The following is an 18,395-nucleotide window of genomic DNA, read 5'->3' as shown; positions in this document are numbered from 1 at the left end:
CTCAATAATATTGGCCATTATTATTATCCCTCAGACCTACACTTGTCAACTTTTAACAGCAGACTTATCTTTCTTTAGTCTTTTTCTAGTAAATATGCAATCAGCAGGTTTTTATTTATCGAGGTGAATGTCTAAGCTTCTCTAGCTCTTTCAAAGTGGTTGAATGGATGCTACAAGGTACATCTTTCTTCGAGATATTAATTATATCAAGTGAGGCACCGTATCAAACTGGCAAAAGTCTATTTTGACTTGAATATCTTGAAGAGGACATTCTTTTAGTTACATTTTTTTTCTTTTATTGAAGTATAGTTGACACACAATGTTACATTAGCTTCAAGTATGCAACATACTGATTTTGGCAAGTGTATACATTATGCTGTGTTTATCACAAGTGGAGCTAGCTACCATCTGTCAAAATACAATGCTATTACAATACTGTTGGCTATTTTCCCTATGCTGTACCCTTTATCCTGTGACTTGTTCATTTCATAAGTGGCAACCTGTACCTCCTACAGGATACCTTTGCTATCCCTTTACCCCCTCTTTTCTGGGAACCATCATTTTGTTCTCTGTATTTATGAGTCTGTTTCTGCTTTACATTCATCCATTTATGTTTTGTTTTTTAGATTCCACTCATAAATGAAATTATGTGGAATTTGTCTTTCTCTGCATGACTTATTTCACTAAGCATGATACACTCTAAGTCCAACCATATTGTTGCAAATGGCCAGATCTTCCTTTTATGACCAGATAATATTCCATTGTATGTTTATACCACCTCTGAATCCATTTATTATGGATGGATACTTGAGCTGCTTCCATATCTTGGCTATCGTAAATAATGCTGCAATATACATAGGGGTGCATCAATGTTTATAATAGTGCTATCAACAATAACCAAATTATGGAAAGAGCCCAAATATCCATAGACTGATAAATGGATTAAGAAGATGTGTGAATATTCCTCAGTGATCAAAAAGAATGAAATCTTGTTATTTGCAATAACATGGTTGGAACTAGACTGTATTATGCTAAGTGAAATAAGTCAGGGAAAGACAAATCTCCTATGATTTCACTCATATGTGGAATTTGATCAACAAAACAGATAAACATAGGGGAAGGGAAGGAAAAATAAGATAAAAACAGAGAAGGAGGCAAACCATAAGAGACTCTCAAGTACAGAGAACAAACTGAGGGTTGCTGCGGGGGGGGGGGGAAATGGGTGGAGGGATGGGCTAAATGGATGATGGGCATTAAGGAGGGCACTTGTTGGAATTAGCCCTGGGTGTTACATGCAAGTGATGAATCACTGGGTTCTACTCCTGAAACCAATACTGCATGGTATGTTAACTGACTTGAATTTAAATAAATAAGTGAAAAATAAATAAATATAGGGGTGCAGATATATTTTCAAATTAGTGTTTTTGTGTTCTTTGAGGAAATACCCAGAAGTAGAATTATTGGGTCATATGGTAATTCTATTTTTAATTTTTTGAGGAATCTCCATCCTGTTTTTCACAGTGGCTGCACCAACTTACATTCTCACCAACAGTGCCTAAGGATTCCTTTTTTTCCACATTCTTACCAACACTTTTTATTTTTTCTCTTTTTGATTCTAGCCACCCTGACAGGTATAAGGTGGTATGTCACTGTGATTTTGATTTGCATCTCCCTGATGATGAATGATGTTGAACATCTTTTCATGTGTCTATTGGCCATCTGTAGGTCTTTTTGGAAAAATATCTATTCAGGTTCTCTACCCATTGTTTAATCAGATTGTGGTTGTTGTTGTTGTTGAGTTGTATAGGTTCTTTATATATTTTGGGTATTAACCCCTTATCAGATATATCATTTGCAAATATCTTCTCCCATTCAGTAGGTTGGCTTTTCAATTTGTTGATGATTTCCTTCACTATGGAAATTCTTTTCATTTTGGTTTAACTCCAATAGTTGTGTTTGTTTTTTGGTTTTAGGGTTGTTTTTTTGTTTTTTTTGACTTCTAAGATTTTATTTAAATTCAAGTTAGTTAACATATAATGTAGTATTGGTTTCAGGAGTAGTATTTAGTGATTGCTTTTGTTTCCCTTGCCTAGGAGACATATGTAGAAAAATGTTGCTAAGGCCAATGTCAGAGGGTTTACTGCCTACATTTTCTTCCAGGAGTTTTATGGTTTCAGGCCTCACATTTCGGTCTTTAATCCATTTTGAGTTTAGTTTTGTGTATGGTGTAAGAAAGTGGTCCAGTTTCATTATTTTTCATGTAGCCGTGCAGTTTTCCCAACAGCATTTGTTGAAGAGACTAGACTCTCTTTTCCCCATCGTATATTTTTGCCTCATTTGTCATTAATTAACTGACCCTGTGAGCATGGGTTTATTTCTGGGTTCTTTTTTTCTGTTCTATTGGTTTATGCGTCTATTTTCGTGCCAGTACCACACTGTCTTAATTAGTACAGCTTTATAGTATATCCTGAAATCTGGGATTGTGATACCTCCAGCTTTGTTCTTTCTCAAGATTGCTTTAGCTATTCAAGGTCTTCTGTGGTTCCATACAAATTTTAGGATTATTTGTTCCAGTTCTGTGAAAAACGTTGTTGGTATTTTGATAGGGATTGCATTAAATCTGTAGACTGCTTTGGGTACTACGGGCATTTTAACAATATTAATTCTTCCAATCTATGAGTATAGAATATCTTTCCATTTGTTTGTGGTGTCTTCAATTTCTTTCATCAACATTTTATAGTTTTCAGAGTGCAGATCTTTCGCTTCCTTAAGGGTTAAGTCTATTCCCAGGGCTTTTTAAATGATTTTTGATGCAATTATAAATAAAGTTTTTTTCTTAATGACTCTTTTTGCTACTTTGTTATTAGGGTATATAAGAACAACCAATTTCTGTGTATTAATTGTGTATCCTGCAACCTTACTGAATTCATTTATCGATTCTAATAGTTTTTGATGGGATCTTTAGGATTTTCTGTATATAGTATCGTGTCATTTGCAAATAATGACAGTTTTACTTCTTCCTTACCAATTTGGATGCCTTTTATTTCTATTCTGCCTGATTGCTGTACCTAGGGCTTCCAGTACTGTGTTGAATAAAAGTGGCAAAAGTGGACATCCTTGTCTTGTTCCTGATAGAGGAAAAACTCTCAGTTTTTTACCATTGAGTAGAAGGTTAGCTGTGGGTTGTTCATATGTGGCCTTTATTATGTTTGTGCATGTTTCCTCTCAACCCACTTTGTTGAGAGTTTTTATTATGAATGAATATTAAATTTTGTCAAATGCTTTTTCTCCATCTATTGAGATGATCTCGATTTTTATTCTTCGTTTTGTTGATGTGGTGTATCATGTTGACTAATTTGCAGATATTGAACCATCTTCGCATCCCCAGAATAAATCCCACTTGATTGTGGTGAATGATCCTTTTAATGTGTTGTTGAATATAGTTTGCTAATATTTTGTTGAGGGTCTCTGCAACTATATTCATCAGGGATATTGGCCTGTAGTTTTGTTTTCTTTTCCTTTTCTTCTTCTTTTTTTTGTTTGGTTTTGGTATCAGGGTAATGCCAACCTTGTAGTATATATTTGGAAAGTTTCCTTCCTCTACTATTTTTTGGAATAGGATGAGGAAAATAGATATTAATGCTTCTGTAAATGATTAGTGGAATTTACCTGTGAATCCCTCTGGTTCTAGACTTTAGTTTGTTGGTAGTTTTTTTTTTTTTATTACCAATTCAATTTAGTTACTTATAATTGGTCTGTTTAGATTTTCTTTTTCTTCCTCATTCAGTTTTAGAAGATTGTATGATTCTATGAATTTTTTTCACTTCTTCTAGATTATTTGTTGACATATAATTTTTTTGTAATACTCTTACAATCCTTTATATCTCTGTGGTATCAGTTCTTAACTACTCTTTTGTTTCTGACTTTATTCATTTGGGTCCTATCTCTTTCTTTCTTGAAAAGTCTAGCTAAAGTTTTGTCAATTTTTTTTTTATCTTTTTAGGGAACCAGCTCTCCATTTCATTGATCTTTTCTATTTCTTTTTTAGTGTCTATTTTGTTTATTTTTGCTCAAATCTTTATTATGTTCTTCCTTCTACTAGCTTTGGGCTTGTTCTTTTTCTAACCCTTTTAGGCACAAGGTTGGGTTGTTTGTTTTAGATTTTCCTTATTGTTCTTTTTCTAACTCTTTTAGGCACAAGGTTGGGTTGTTTTAGACTTTCCTTATTTCTGGAGGTTTGTTTGTATTGCTATAGGACTTGTCTCTTAGAACTGCTTTTGCTACATCCCAAAGACTTGGGACTGTTGTGTTTTCATTGTTATTTGTTTCCATGCATTTTATTTCTTCTCTGATTTCTTCATTGACCCATTGGATGTTTAGTACCGTGTTATTTTGCCTCCATATGTTTGTGTTTTTCCACTTTATTTCTTGTGACTGGCTTCTAGTTTCATACTGATGTATTCCAAAGGATGCATGATGTAATTTCAGTCTTCTTAAATTTAGTAAGTGTGTGTGCACGTGTGTGTGTGTGTGTGTGCGTGTGAGTGTGTGTGTGTGTGTGTGTGTGTGGTCTAATATGGGATCTTTTCTGGAGAATTTTTCATGTGTATTTGAAAAGAATGTGTATTCTGTTGATCTTGGACGGAATGGTTTATATATCTGTTAAGTCCATTTGGTCTAACGATGTCATTTGAAGATACTGTTTTTGTATGCATTTTCTGCTTGGTTAATCACTCCATCAATGTAGGTGTTACAGTCTCCTATTAATGTATAATTATCAGTTTATCCCTTTATGTCTGTTAATATTTATCTATTTAAGTGCTCCAATGTTGGGTGTGTGGATATTTACAATCGTTATATCCTCTTGTTGGATTGACCCATTTATCATTATGTAATGCCCTTTTTCTGTGTCTTATTACAGTGTTTATTTTAATGTCTGTTTTGTCTGGTATGAGTACTGCTACCCCAGCTTTTTGTTTGTTTCCATTTGCACCGAATATCTTTTTCCATCTTTTGACTGCCAGTCTGTATGTGACTTTAGGTCTGAACCGAGTCCCTTGTAGGAAGCATATAGATGCGTCTGGTTTTTCCATTCTGTCACCCTATGACTTTTGATTGGAGCATTTAGGTCATTTATATTTACAGTAATTATTGATAGGCATGTACTTATTACTATTTTTAAATTTTTTAAATTGTTTTTATAGTATTTCTCTGTTCCTTTATTCTTCCCTTTTTCTCTTTCCTGTGATTATAACTTTTTAGTGTTATGCTTAACTTTCTCTTTTTAAAAAAATTTTTTTAATGTTTACTTTTTTGAGAGAGAGAGAGAGAGAGACAGAGTACTTGTGGGAGGGAGGGGCAGAGAGAGAGGGAGACACAGAATCCGAAGCAAGCTTCAGGCCCGGAGCTGTCAGCACAGAGCCTGACACAGGACTCGAAGCCATGAGCTATGAGATCATGACCTGAGCCCAGGTCAGACACTTAACTGACTGAGCCACCCAGGTGCCCCTAGCTTTCTTTCTCTTTATTTTTTGTGTGTCTATTATAGGTTTGGGGTTGTATTTACCACGAGGTTCACATATAACATCCCAAGGGTGTAACAGTCTGTATTGAACTGATGGCCACTTAAGTTCAAACACATTCTAAAATAACTTTTTTACTCCTCACTCCATGTTTTATGTATATGTTATCATATTTACAACTTTTTATTCATAATATTCTTACTTCTAATTATTGCCTTTTTCTCTTCCACTTAAGTCCCTTTAATATTTCTTATAAGGCCAGTTTAGTGGTGATGAACTCCTTTAACTTTGGCTTACCTGAGAAACTCTCTATTTCTCATTCAATTCTGAATGATAACCTTTCTGGGTAGAATATTCTTCGTTGTAGGTTTTTTTCCCTCTCAGCTCTTTGAAAATATCATGTCATTCCCTTCTGGGCTGCAAAATTTCTGCCAAAAAATCAGCTGATAGTCTTATGGGGTTTCCCTTGTACATAATTTTTTGCTTCTTACTTGCTACTTTTAAAATTATCTTTTTTAAGTTTATTTTTGAGAGAGAGAGAGAGAGAGAGAGAGCATGAGCAGGGGAGGGGCAGAGAGAAAGGGACAGAGGATCCAAAGTGGGCTCCATGCTGACAGCAGAGAGCCTGACTCAGGGTTCAAACTCACAAACCACGAGATCATGACCTGAGCCGAAATCAGGAGCTCAGCCAACTGAAGCCATCCAGGCGCCCCTAAAATTCTCTGTATCTTTAACATTCAGCATTGTAATTATGTGGACCTCCTTGGGTGCATCTTGTTTGGAACTATCTGCTTCCTGGACCTAGATGTCTGGTTCCTTCCTCAGATTAAGGAGGTTTTCAGCTATTATTTCTTCAAATAAGTTTTCTGCCCCTTTGTTTTCTCTTTCTGGGACCCCAAAATGTGAATGTTTGTTTTCTTGATGTCATCCGGGGGATCCCTTAACCTACTCATTTTTTAAAAACTTTCCTAATTGCGTTCAGCCTGTGCGTTTTCCATTACCATGTCTCCCAGGTCACTGATTTGTTCTTCTGCGTCTGCTGATCTGGTGATTCCCATTAGTGAATTTTTCATTTCAATTATTGTGTTTTCAACCCTAGTTTGGGCTTTTTTGTTTTCTTTCTCTTTGTTGAAGTTATCAAGGAGTTCTTTCGCCCTTCTCTCCAGTACAATAAGCATCTTTATGATTATGACTTTAAACTCTTTATCAGGCCTATTGCTTATATCTGTCTCATTTAGTTCTTTTCCCAAGGCTTTGTCTTACCCTTTTGTTTACAGGATGCTCCTCTGTCTCCTCATTTTACTTGACTTTCTGCATTTGTTCCCATGAATTAGGCAGCACAGCTACTTCTAAATTTTGAAGGGATGGTCTTGTGCATGGTCGTTCCTGCGTAGACTGTGTGTGCCTGGTGACTTTGGCTGACTGGAGCTGTGAAGGGCCTGGGCTGTGGGTCCCAGAACACTCCATGCTGGACTGTCCTGGCAGCATGGCCAGAGCTATAATAGGCCTTGGCCAGGGCAGACCCTGGGCTCCCTGCGCAGAGGGCATCCTGACAGAATGGCGAGGCTGAAGTGAGTGTGATCCAGGGAGTCGCTGGGCTCTCCACGCACAGGGCCCTTGGCAGAATGGCTGGAGCCATTGGTGCAGCCATAGGTACAACCGGAGGGATCCTGGGGCTGTCTGTGTAGAAGGTGCCCTTCACTCTAGGTCCTGGAGCTGAGGCACAAGCTGGGGGTCCCAGGACACTCCATGTAGGGGACTGGAGTGGCTGAGTCAAGGTGGCATGCAGGCCAGTGGTACTCTTCCCAGGAGATGCCCTAACAGGACAGCTGTAGCTGAACTGAGTGTGCACGCCAGGGCAGTCCTGGGGCTCTCCATGCAGAGGGTGTCCTGGGAGGACAGTTGAAACTGAAGTGGGTGCAAGTCAGTATCCAGGGTGCCCCCATGGAGGGGTGCTCTGGCAGGGTGGCTGGAGCTGAGCAGGTATGAATTGGGAGATCCCCGAGTGCTCTGCATTAACAGAGCTTTAACAAGCTGCCTGAAGCTGCAATGGGGCAAGCCTGTGTTCTGCGGTGCTTTGCATCTGTATCACCTTGGCACAACAGCCAGACTTGTAGTGAGCGCCAACCAGGGGTGTCCCGGTGCATATAACACTGGGGCTGCCTTGGTGGGACAGCTGGGGCTGGAGTGGATTAGTGGCCTGGGGCTCATTGAGGTGGCAGGACATCTAGGGCACCCGTACACTGCTACTATTCCCAGTATCAAGGTGGAGGGGAAGCAGAAACTGTGTCGCTTACCAGCTTCTCTGACCCGGAGAGAGTTCCAGCAGGCCTCCCATTGTTTGGGAGAAGTTGTGGGACTGGATCTTTTGTATACTAGTTTTTCTCTCTTTTTTTTAATTGTTTTGAGAGAGAGGAAAGAGAGAGAGTGAGTAGGGCAGAGGGAGAAAGAGTAGGGCAGAGGGAGAGAGAGAGAGTAGGGCAGAGGGAAAGAGAGAGAGAGAGAGAGAGAGAGAGAGAGAAAGTGAGTGAGTAGGGCAGAGGGAGAAAGAGTAGGGCAGAGGGAGAGAGAGAGTAGGGCAGAGGGAGAGAGAGAGAGAGAGAGAGAAAGTGAGTGAGTAGGGCAGAGGGAGAAAGTAGGGCAGAGGGAGAAAGTAGGGCAGAGGGAGAGAGAGAGAGTAGGGCAGAGGGAGAGAGTAGGGCAGAGGGAGAGAGAGAGAGAAAGTGAGTGAGTAGGGCAGAGGGAGAAAGAGTAGGGCAGAGGGAGAGAGAGAGAGTAGGGGAGAGGGAGGGAGAGAGAGAGAGTAGGGCAGAGGGAGAGAGGGAGGGAGAGAGAGAGAAAGTGAGTGAGTAGGGCAGAGGGAGAAAGAGAGAGTAGGGCAGAGGAAGAGAGAGAGAGTAGGGCAGAGGGAGAGAGAGAGAGAGAAAGTGAGTGAGTAGGGCAGAGGGAGAAAGAGAGAGAGTAGGGCAGGGGAAGAGAGAGAGTAGGGCAGAGGGAGGGAGGGAAGGAGAGAGAGACAGACAGACAGACAGACAGAGAATCTCAAGTAGGCTCCATGCTCAGCATAGAGCCCAATGCAGGGCTGGATCCTATGACGCTGGGATGCATGATCTGAGCTAAAAACGAGAGTCAGACTGTCAACGGCCACCCAGATGCCCTACTGGTTTCTCTTCTAGACTTTTTCTCTGCCCTGGGGCAGATGAATCTGCTCGGTCCCTCAGTACCATCCCTCCCCACCACAGTTTGCAGTGTTGGGCGTGGGGAGTCCCTTCATTACCACGTCTCCCTCTCTCTTGCTGTTCTCTGTGTGGTCTCTCTATCTTGTGAGCAGCGGAAGCTGTTCATTCAGCCCTTGGTTCTTCTGCAGGTGGAACTGTGCTTAAACAGGTGCAGATTTGTTGTGTCCAAATACGAGGTGAGTTCAGGATCTTCCTATGACACCATCTTGGACTGGAACTCTCCTCTTTTAGCTACATGTTAGGTGCTTTAAGCAGCTCTAAGGGACACGCGCACGCGCGCACACACACACACATACACACACACAGCTGGGGTCAGGAACATTGCCTCAGTCTCTGCTTACAAATTCCAGAATATAGAGTATAAATTGTACATTGTAGGGAGGGTAATGGATGCAGCTGAGAAAGAATAAAGTTCAAGGACTGTTGTAAGAGATCATATAAACTGGTATTAAGAAGTCTTTGACCATGTGAAAGTTGCTTCAATGTGTAGAACCTCAGTTTCTCCCTCCTTATGCAGGGTATTTACCCACAAAATTGTAAAGATTATATGAGATCTGTAAAGTATTACCCAAGTGTTAGTCATCATTATGGAAGCCATTACTGTATTGCATTTAGAGATGCAAGATGCTTCTGCCGACTTCAGGATAACGAAGGCTCTCTCGCAGACTCCCTCTAACCAACTTGGTGAATATTCTCCATTCCCTTTATAAACACACCTGTGGTGTTCCCTGGCATCTTGAAAACTTGCAACTAGTAAGCTTCAATTTAGCGTGCCTGTGTGTTTCTTCTTCCACCAGTGTCTGTCACTTCTACTTGTTACTATGCTTCTGCCAAAGAATTAAATATTATATAGATCTGTAAAATGGCAGAGTGAACAGAAAGCTATAATTTTATGAGCCCTTGGTTGAAAGTTTCAAGAAGGTTCAATGAAGTTGAGCGGCTACAATAAAAATTGCAGCTGAATTAAATGCAAGTAAGACTAGGGGCACCTGGGTGGCTCAGTCTGTTAAGCATCCGATCCTTGGTTTCAGCCCAGGCCATGGTCTCATGGTTGTGGGATCGAGCCCTGCATCAGGCTCTGTGCTGACAGTGTGGAACCTGCTTGGGATTCGCTCTCTCCCTCTCTGCTCCTCCCCTGCCCCTCCCTCTCTCTCAAAATAAATAAATAGGCTTAAAAAAGTGCAAGTGAGACTCATATAAAACATGGGGAGAAAAACCCCAGAATCTAAGAGGCTTCTCTACCTAGATTGCTTTAAAGAATCTGAAACTAGAAATTATAGATGATGCAGTGGTTTCTACCACAGGCCTGGCCTTTCCAAGAAAGAATTCCAACTGGGGAGACACATATTTAAAAAGTTGAAACCTCTGTCCGGTATCGGAAGGTTAGTGAATAAGTGTATATTTATGTTTGAAGTTAAAATTAAGTATTAAAGGTAATACTTTTCAGACAATCATTTTCATGATTCCCTGCTCTACCTGACTTGACTGGATGAGAGGGGATCTACTGTGTCTTTGGTTGTACACAACCACAAGGGCATGAAATCTGCAAAAATGTTTTTCAGATGGGAAGATACCAGTATAGACATCCAGAGATGTCTTCCAGAATTGAAATGTTAACAGTCTATACCAGTGAGAGCTGGGGTGTTAATAGTCAGGATTTCCTTTAGCAAGAAGCCTTTATGTATCATAGCATTGGGTGGTACCAAGTGTTGTAGCATGGTAGATCCCAGGGTTGTAGCATGCAGCCTACTTAAGATTCTCTCTCTCTCTCTCTCTCTCTCTCTTTCCCTCCCTCTGCCCCCTCCCCAACTTGCACTCTGTCTCTAAACTTTAAAAAAAAATTATAGTCTTTTTTTTAGAAGTACTTGGCTTAGAATGTTTTTCAAACTATGAGTTGCAAAATGAGTTTGGGTCATTAAAAAAAAGGAATCGAATAGAAAATAGAATGTATCTCAAGTTAAAAAGGTAAGTTTGAAATTACATAAAGTAAGTTCAGCACGCACTGGCTAAGACAAAAGCTAGAAGTAACTGTGGAAATAAAAGAAGCAACATATTTTTTAAAACAAATTTTGTATAGCAGGACAAAAATATAAATTAGAATAAAACATAAGAAACTTTGAGGATGAAATGACTGAAGTCAAGGGTTTGCTTTAAAATGCTATAGAAGAGGGGCGCCTGGGTGACTCAGTCCACTAAACATCTGACTTCCGCTCAGGTCATGATCTCGTGGTGAGTTCAAGCCCCACATCGGGCTCTGTGCTGACAGCTCAGAGCCTGGAGCCTGCTTCCGATTCTGTGTCTGCCTCTCTCGCTCTCTCTCTGTCAAAAATGAATAAACATTTAAAAGTTTTTTAAAAAATAAAATGCTATAGGGGCACCTGGGTGGCTCAGTCGGTTGAGCATCCGACTTCGGCTCAGGTCACGATCTCGCGGTCTGTGAGTTCGAGCCCCGCGTCAGGCTCTGGGCTGATGGCTCAGAGCCTGGAGCCTGCTTCCAATTCTGTGTCTCCCTCTCTCTCTGCCCCTACCCCGTTCATGCTCTGTCTCTCTCTGTCTCAAAAGTGAATGAACGTTAAAAAAAAAATTAAAAATTAAATGCTATAGAAAAAAGGAAGAAAAACGGGGAGATGGAAGAAGGGAGGGAAGAGGAGAGAGAAAAGTACACAATATGATATACTCTGGGGAACAGATATATGGGGGTTCATTATACTATTCTCTTTACTTTCTTACATGTTTGGTAACACACTTAAAAATAGGGGTGCCTGGGTGGCTCAGTTGGTTGAGCGTCTGACTTCAGTTCAGTTCATGATCTTGTGGTTCATGAGCTGTGCTGACAGCTCAGAGCCCAGAGTCTGCTTTGGATTCTGTGTCTCCCTCTCTCTCTGCCCCTCCCCCTTCCCTGCTCATGCTCGCTCGCTCTCTCTCTCTCTCTCTCTCTCAAAATAAATAAACATTAAAAAAAAAACAACTCAAATAATAGAAGGAAAAATGGATGTTGTAAATGCTTCGTCATGTTTTGGGTTCTGATCACGTTTTATCTTTTTTTAAAAAAAATTTTTTTTTCAACGTTTTTATTTATTTTTGGGACAGAGAGAGACAGAGCATGAACGGGGGAGGGGCAGAGAGAGAGGGAGACACAGAATCGGAAACAGGCTCCAGGCTCCGAGCCATCAGCCCAGAGCCTGACGCGGGGCTCGAACTCACGGACCGCGAGATCGTGACCTGGCTGAAGTCGGACGCTTAACCGACTGCGCCACCCAGGCGCCCCACGTTTTATCTTTTATAGGTACTTTCACTTAGGTTAGTTAGAAAAACAGAGTGTATAATTAGCTCTTAATTGGTAAGTAGCTCTTTAGCTTCCGAGTCCCAGAATAGACCTCACTGCCTCTGCCTGCAGCTGTGATCCCCAGCCGTAGCGACTCAAGAACCGTACATGCGTGCACATGTGTGTCCCTGCGCACAGGACAGAATTCCAGGGACAGCTCCAGACCCACGAAACAGCTTTGCCTATTCCTGAATTGAAACATTTTCAACAAGCACTTTCAGAGCGAAAGAAAATCAATCCAAACTGAGCTCTCTGAATATTCATGACAGCATTTTTATACCAAGTACTGCCACGAACAATGGTTCATGGACTTCTTTTCTTTTCCAGGAAGAACTGGAACGATGGCTTGTGCCTGCCTTATTGCCAGTGAAATATTTACAACTGCAGAGGTACGAAAGATGTGACCGCAGTCTCTGTCTTATGCTGATTGAGTTCGATAGTTCTGAAACCTCACTGCTAGGACGTTAAGATGATTCTTTGAGTTGTGGCGCTTAACAAAGTTGTAATTGGGGAAGCAGTTATTAGAAATCCTGGTTTTGATACTTCCTTGTTTAACTCGCACTGGTTAGTAACTGACCTAGGTGCTTCTTAACTCTGAGCCAGGACTAGAGTGAGGTCAGTGAAACACTCACTTCAGGCACAAAATTGAAGGGAATGCCAAAATTTTCAGTTATTAAGATAAATAATCTAATGCATTATTTTTAACGATCAAAACTAATGCAAAAAAAATCCATGGTAATACCCAACATTTTATTTTATTTAAATATTTTTTATTTTAGAGAGTGAGTGAGAGAGCAGGGGAGGGGGGCAGAGGGAAAGAATCTCAAGCAGGCTCCACGTGAGGCTCAATGCTGTGACCTTGAGATCATGACTTGAGCTGAAGCCAAGAGTCAGACACTCAACCTACGAGCCACCCAGGCACGCCAATAATTCTAACATTTTAAACAAAGACGGCTCAGGCGCACCTGGGTGGCTCCTTTGGTTAAGTGTTCGACTCTTGATTTCGGCTCAGGTCGTGCATGATCTCACGGTTTGTGGGGTTGAGCCCCAAGTCGGGCTCTGTGCTGACAGCACGAACCCTGCTTGGGATTCTCTCTCCCCCCTCTCTCCACCCCTTCCTGCTTGCACTTGCTGTCTCTCTGAAAATAAATAAATAAATTTTTTAAAACTAATAAAATATGTAAATAAAGACAGGGACAAATAGGGACAGAACTAAGATGAGGTAGGGTCAAGCAGTCCAAGTGCAAAAAAAAAAAAAAAAAAAAACTCTACAATCGTAATGCTTCCTTCACTTCACCTCATCCCTGCCCCGCTCTTATGCCCCCAGTTAGGGGACTTCCTCCTTCCTCACAAGAATAATATCAAGACTGGTTTGATAAGTCCTCTAAAGGACTTCAGACATCCTTAGAAGTAGTAGGTAGGAGTGCCTGGGTGGCTCAGTTGGTTAAGTGCCCGACTCTTGGTGTCAGCTCAGGTCATGATCTCACCGTTTGTGAGTTCGAGTCCCGTATCAGACTCCATGCTGACGGTGTGGAGCCTGCTTAGGATTCTCCCTCTCCCTCTCTCTCTGCTCCTCCCCTGCTCACACACACATTCTCTCTCTCTCTCTCTCTCAAAAAATAAATAAACTTAAGAAAAATAAAGAGGTTCTAGGTAGATAAAAGGTACATTTTGCCATGCAGAACAAAGTCTCTCCTGTGAGTTATTAACTTCTCATAATCACTGTCTGTGGGGTCTGTGCCCTCTGGAAATTTCTGCGAAGAAATTTCTATTTCTTAAAGTGGGGTTCTCAGTCTTAGTTCCACCATGATCCTGCTGAGAAGCTCCCACTGAACAGGGGCGCCCAGCAGTTCTGCTCCCCACTTGGCCCACAGTATGAGAAGGGGCCTTCACATTGTCCATGTGGCCCGCCCTCTAGCGCCACCTTCTGCTTTGTTCCTAATTTGAGACACACAGGTTAGGAAAATGGGTATTGGACAGTGTTTTTCAAACTGGATCCAATCGATCCGTGAGCTGTAAACTCAACTGCATTGGGTTGTGACTGGCATTTTTAATAACAAAATGGAATCGATTAGGATGGAAAATAGCAACAGGTAAGTATTGTTTTGTGAAACTTTGGTTTCAGTCGTGTGTGAGTGTGTGTGTGTGTGTGTGTGTGTGTGTGTGTGTGTAACAAGCCTGCATGTGGCTTTTTGTTGTTGTTAACTTTATTTGGGGCAGCCTCTGCTCAGAGGCTGCTGACTTAAGGAAATAATGTGCCCTCAGAACTTTTAAGGATGCCTTACAAGGAAAAGAACATGCAGACGAACCTTGATTGTGTGGCCCCCTTTTCTGTAGGACAGCCTTTATTATTTTGGAGAACGGCGAACAGATAAAAGCACCAGCACTAAATATCAGGGAGTTGAGACTCCTTCTCAGGTAAGTTGTGTTTTTTACAAGGGGATTCTTCGGGAAGTTGGTTAAGATTGGCAGCTATTATTTGGTTTCGTTTTAGATTCTTTTCCTCTGGTGATCAGGCAGCCTGACTCTGGTGCCTGTGATAGGCCTTGATCCCTCCCAGGGCCCGAGAGCCACAGCTGGGGCCCTCCTGGTGCTCTGCAAACACAAAGTTCTCCCAGGGCATCCGTGGTCCATTTTATATTGGTCATTGCTCACAGAGTTCAAGAGTTGATTCCCTTCCCAAAGTAGGAAGGTCTGATTTCTAAGATTCCAGACCCTTGAAGATTATTGTAAGTCACTAGCCTTTGATTTTCCTTATTTTTTTTGAATATGAAATTTATTGTCAAATTGGTTTCCATACAACACCCAGTGCTCATTCCAACAGGTGCCCTCCTCAATGCCCATCACCCACCCTCCCCGCCCTCCCACCCCCCATCCAACCCTCAGTTTGTTCTCAGTTTTTAAGAGTCTCTTATGCTTTGGCTCCCTGCCTCTCTAACCTTTTTTTTTTTCTCCTTCCCCTCCCCCATGGTCTTCTGTTAAGTTTCTCAGCTCCGCTAAGAGTGAAAACATATGGTATCTGTCTTTCTCTGTATGACTTATTTAACTTAGCATAATACTCTCCAGTTCCATCCATGTTGCTACAAAAGGCCAGATTTCCTTCTTTCTCATTGCCACGTAGTATTCCATTGTGTATATAAACCACAATTTCTTTATCCATTCGTCAGTTGATGGACATTTAGGCTCTTTCCATAATTTGGCTATTGTTGAAAGTGCTGCTATAAACATTGGGGTACAAGTGCCCCTATGCATCAGCACTCCTGTATCCCTTGGGTAACTTCCTAGCAGTGCTATTGCTGGGTCATAGGGTAGGTCTATTTTTAATTTTTTGAGGAACCTCCACACTGTTTTCCAGAGTGGCTGCACCAGTTTGCATTCCCACCAACAGTGCAAGAGGGCTCCCGTTTCTCCACATCCTCTCCAGCATCTATAGTCTCCTGTTTTGTTCATTTTAGCCACTCTGACTGGTGTGAGGTGATATCTGAGTGTGGTTTTGATCTGTATTTCCCTGATGAGGAGCGACGTTGAGCATCTTTTCATGTGCCTGTTGGCCATCTGGATGTCTTCTTTAGAGAAGTGTCTATTCATGTTTTCTGCCCATTTCTTCACTGGGTTATTTGTTTTTCGGGTGTGGAGTTTGGTGAGCTCTTTATAGATTTTGGATACTAGCCCTTTGATATATCATTTGCAAATATCTTTTCCCATTCCGTCATTTGCCTTTTAGTTTTGTTGATTGTTTCCTTAGCTGTGCAGAAGCTTTTTATCTTCATGAGGTCCCAATAGTTCATTTTTGCTTTTAATTCTCTTGCCTTTGGGGATGTGAAGTAAGAAATTGCTGTGGCTGAGGTCCGTGAGGTTTTTTCCTGCTTTCTCCTCTAGGGTTTTGATGGTTTCCTGTCTCACATTCAGGTCCTTTATCCATTTTGAGTTTGTTTTTGTGAATGGTGTAAGAAAGTGGTCTAGTTTCATTCTTCTGCATGTTGCTGTCCAGTTCTCCCAGCACCATTTGTTAAAGAGACTGTCTTTTTTCCACTGGATATTCTTTCCTGCTTTGTCAAAGATGAGTTGGCCATACTTTTGTGGGTCTAGTTCTGGGGTTTCTATTCTATTCCATTGGTCTATGTGTCTGTTTTTGTGCCAGTACCATGCTGTCTTGATGATTACAGCTTTGTAGTAGAGGCTAAAGTCTGGGATTATGATGCCTCCCGCTTTGGTCATCTTCTTCAAAATTACTTTGGCTATTTGGGGTCTTTTGTGGTTCCATACAAATTTTAGGATTGTTTGTTCTAGCTTCGAGAAGAATGCTGGTGCAATTTTGATTGGGATTGCGATGAATGAATAGATTGCTTTGTGTAGTATTGACTTTTTAACAATATTTATTCTTCCAATCCATGAACATGGAATGTTTTTCCATTTCTTTATATCTTCTTTAATTTCCTTCATAAGCTTTCTATAGCTTTCAGCATACAGATCTTTTACGTCTTTGGTTAGGTTTATTTCTAGGTATTTTATACTTCTTGGTGCCATTGTGAATGGGATCAGTTTCTTTATTTGTCTTTGTGTTGCTTCATTATTAGTGTATAAGATTGCAACTGATTTCTGTACATTGATTTTGTATCCTGCCACTTTGCTAAATTCATGTATCAGTTCTAGCAGACTTTTGGTGGAGTCTATCGGGTTTTCCATGTATAATATCATGTTATCTGCAAAAAGTGAAAGCTTGACTTCATCTTTGCCAATTTTGATACCTGTGATTTCCTTTTGTTGTCTGATTGCTGATGCTAGAACTTCCAACACTATGTTAAACAACAGCAGTGAGAGTGGACATCCCTGTCATGTTCCTGACCTCAGGGGGAAAGCTCTCAGTTTTTCCCCATTGAGGATGATATTAGCTGTGGGCTTTTCATAAATGGCTTTTATGATGTTTAAGTATGTTCCTTCTATCCCGACTTTCTGGAGGGTTTTTATTAAGAAAGGATGCTGAATTTTGTCAAATGCTTTTTTCTGCATTGATTGACAGGATCATATGGTTCTTATCTCTTCTTTTATTAATGTGATGTATCACGTTGATTGATTTGTGAATGTTGAGCCAGCCCTGCAGCCCAGGAATGAATCCCACTTGATCATGGTGAATAATTCTTTTTATATGCTATTGAATTTGATTTGCTAGAATCTTATTGAGAATTTTTGCATTCATATTCATCAGGGATATTGGCCTGTAGTTCTCTTTTTTGCTGGGTCTCTGGTTTAGGAATCAAAGTAATGCTGCCTTCATAGAATGAGTCTGGAAGTTTTCCTTCCGTTTTTGTTTTTTGGAACAGCTTGAGAAGGATACATATTATCTCTGCTTTAAATGTGTGGTAGAATTCCCCTGGGAAGCCATCTGGTCCTGGACTCTTATTTGTTGGGAGATATTTGATAACTGATTCCATTTCTTTGCTGGTTATGGGTCTGTTCAAGTTTTCTATTTCTCCTGGTTTGAGTTTTGGAAGTGTGTGGGTGCTTAGGAATTTGTCCATTTCTTCCAGGTTGTCCAGTTTGTTGGCATATAATTTTTCATAGTATTCCCTGATAATCGCTTGTATTTCTGAGGGATTGGTTGTAATAATTCCATTTTCATATATGATTTTATCTAAGCAACCTTATTGATAAGAATGGTAATTGCAGGGGACTTTAATACTCCACTTACTTTACATACTTTAATACTCCACAATATACTTTCTTCTGAGTGCACATGGAACATTCTCCAAGATAGATCACATACTGGCTCACAAAACAGCCCTTCATAAGTATAAAATAATTGAGACCATACCATGCACACTTTCAGACCACAATGCTATGAAGCTTGAAATCGACCACAGGAAAAAGTCTGGAAAACCTCCAAAAGCATGGAGGTTAAAGAACACCCTACTAACGAATGAGTGGGTCAACCAGGCAATTAGAGAAGAAATTAAAAAATATATGGAAACAAATGAAAATGAAAATACAACAATCCAAATGCTTTGGGATGAAGCAAAGGCAGTCCTGAGAGGAAAATACATTGCAATCCAGGCTTATTTCAAGAAACGAGAAAAATCCCAAATACAAAATTTAACAGCACACCTAAAGGAAATAGAAGCAGAACAGCAAAGACAGCCTAAATCCAGCAGAAGAAGAGAAATAATAAAGATCAGAGCAGAAATAAACAATATAGAATCTAAAAAAAACTGTAGAGCAGATCAATGAAACCAAGAGTTGGTTTTTTGAAAAAAAACAAAATTGATAAACCTCTAGCCAGGCTTCTCAAAAAGAAAAGGGAGATGACCCAAA

General features: G+C 40.7%; 1 protein-coding gene across 1 annotated transcript in view; it reads left to right on the top strand.

Moving 5' to 3' along the window:
- The window catches only part of LOC124508377 (phosphatidylinositol 3,4,5-trisphosphate 3-phosphatase TPTE2-like), a 91,074-nt gene that overhangs the window by 46,633 nt on the left and 26,046 nt on the right, over window positions 1-18,395 (top strand). Inside the window, exons 10-11 of the mRNA XM_047074741.1 lie at window positions 12,414-12,475; window positions 14,424-14,504. Coding sequence (XP_046930697.1) covers window positions 12,414-12,475; window positions 14,424-14,504 — 143 coding nt within the window. The remainder of the gene's footprint in view (window positions 1-12,413; window positions 12,476-14,423; window positions 14,505-18,395) is intronic.

This window comes from Lynx rufus, unplaced genomic scaffold (assembly GCF_022079265.1).
Source record: "Lynx rufus isolate CCGP_SWC_20201006 ecotype Redwood Valley unplaced genomic scaffold, mLynRuf1.p SCAF_1, whole genome shotgun sequence".
Taxonomy (NCBI): Eukaryota; Metazoa; Chordata; class Mammalia; order Carnivora; family Felidae; genus Lynx; species Lynx rufus.
This window is presented reverse-complemented; position numbering and strand designations above follow the sequence as displayed.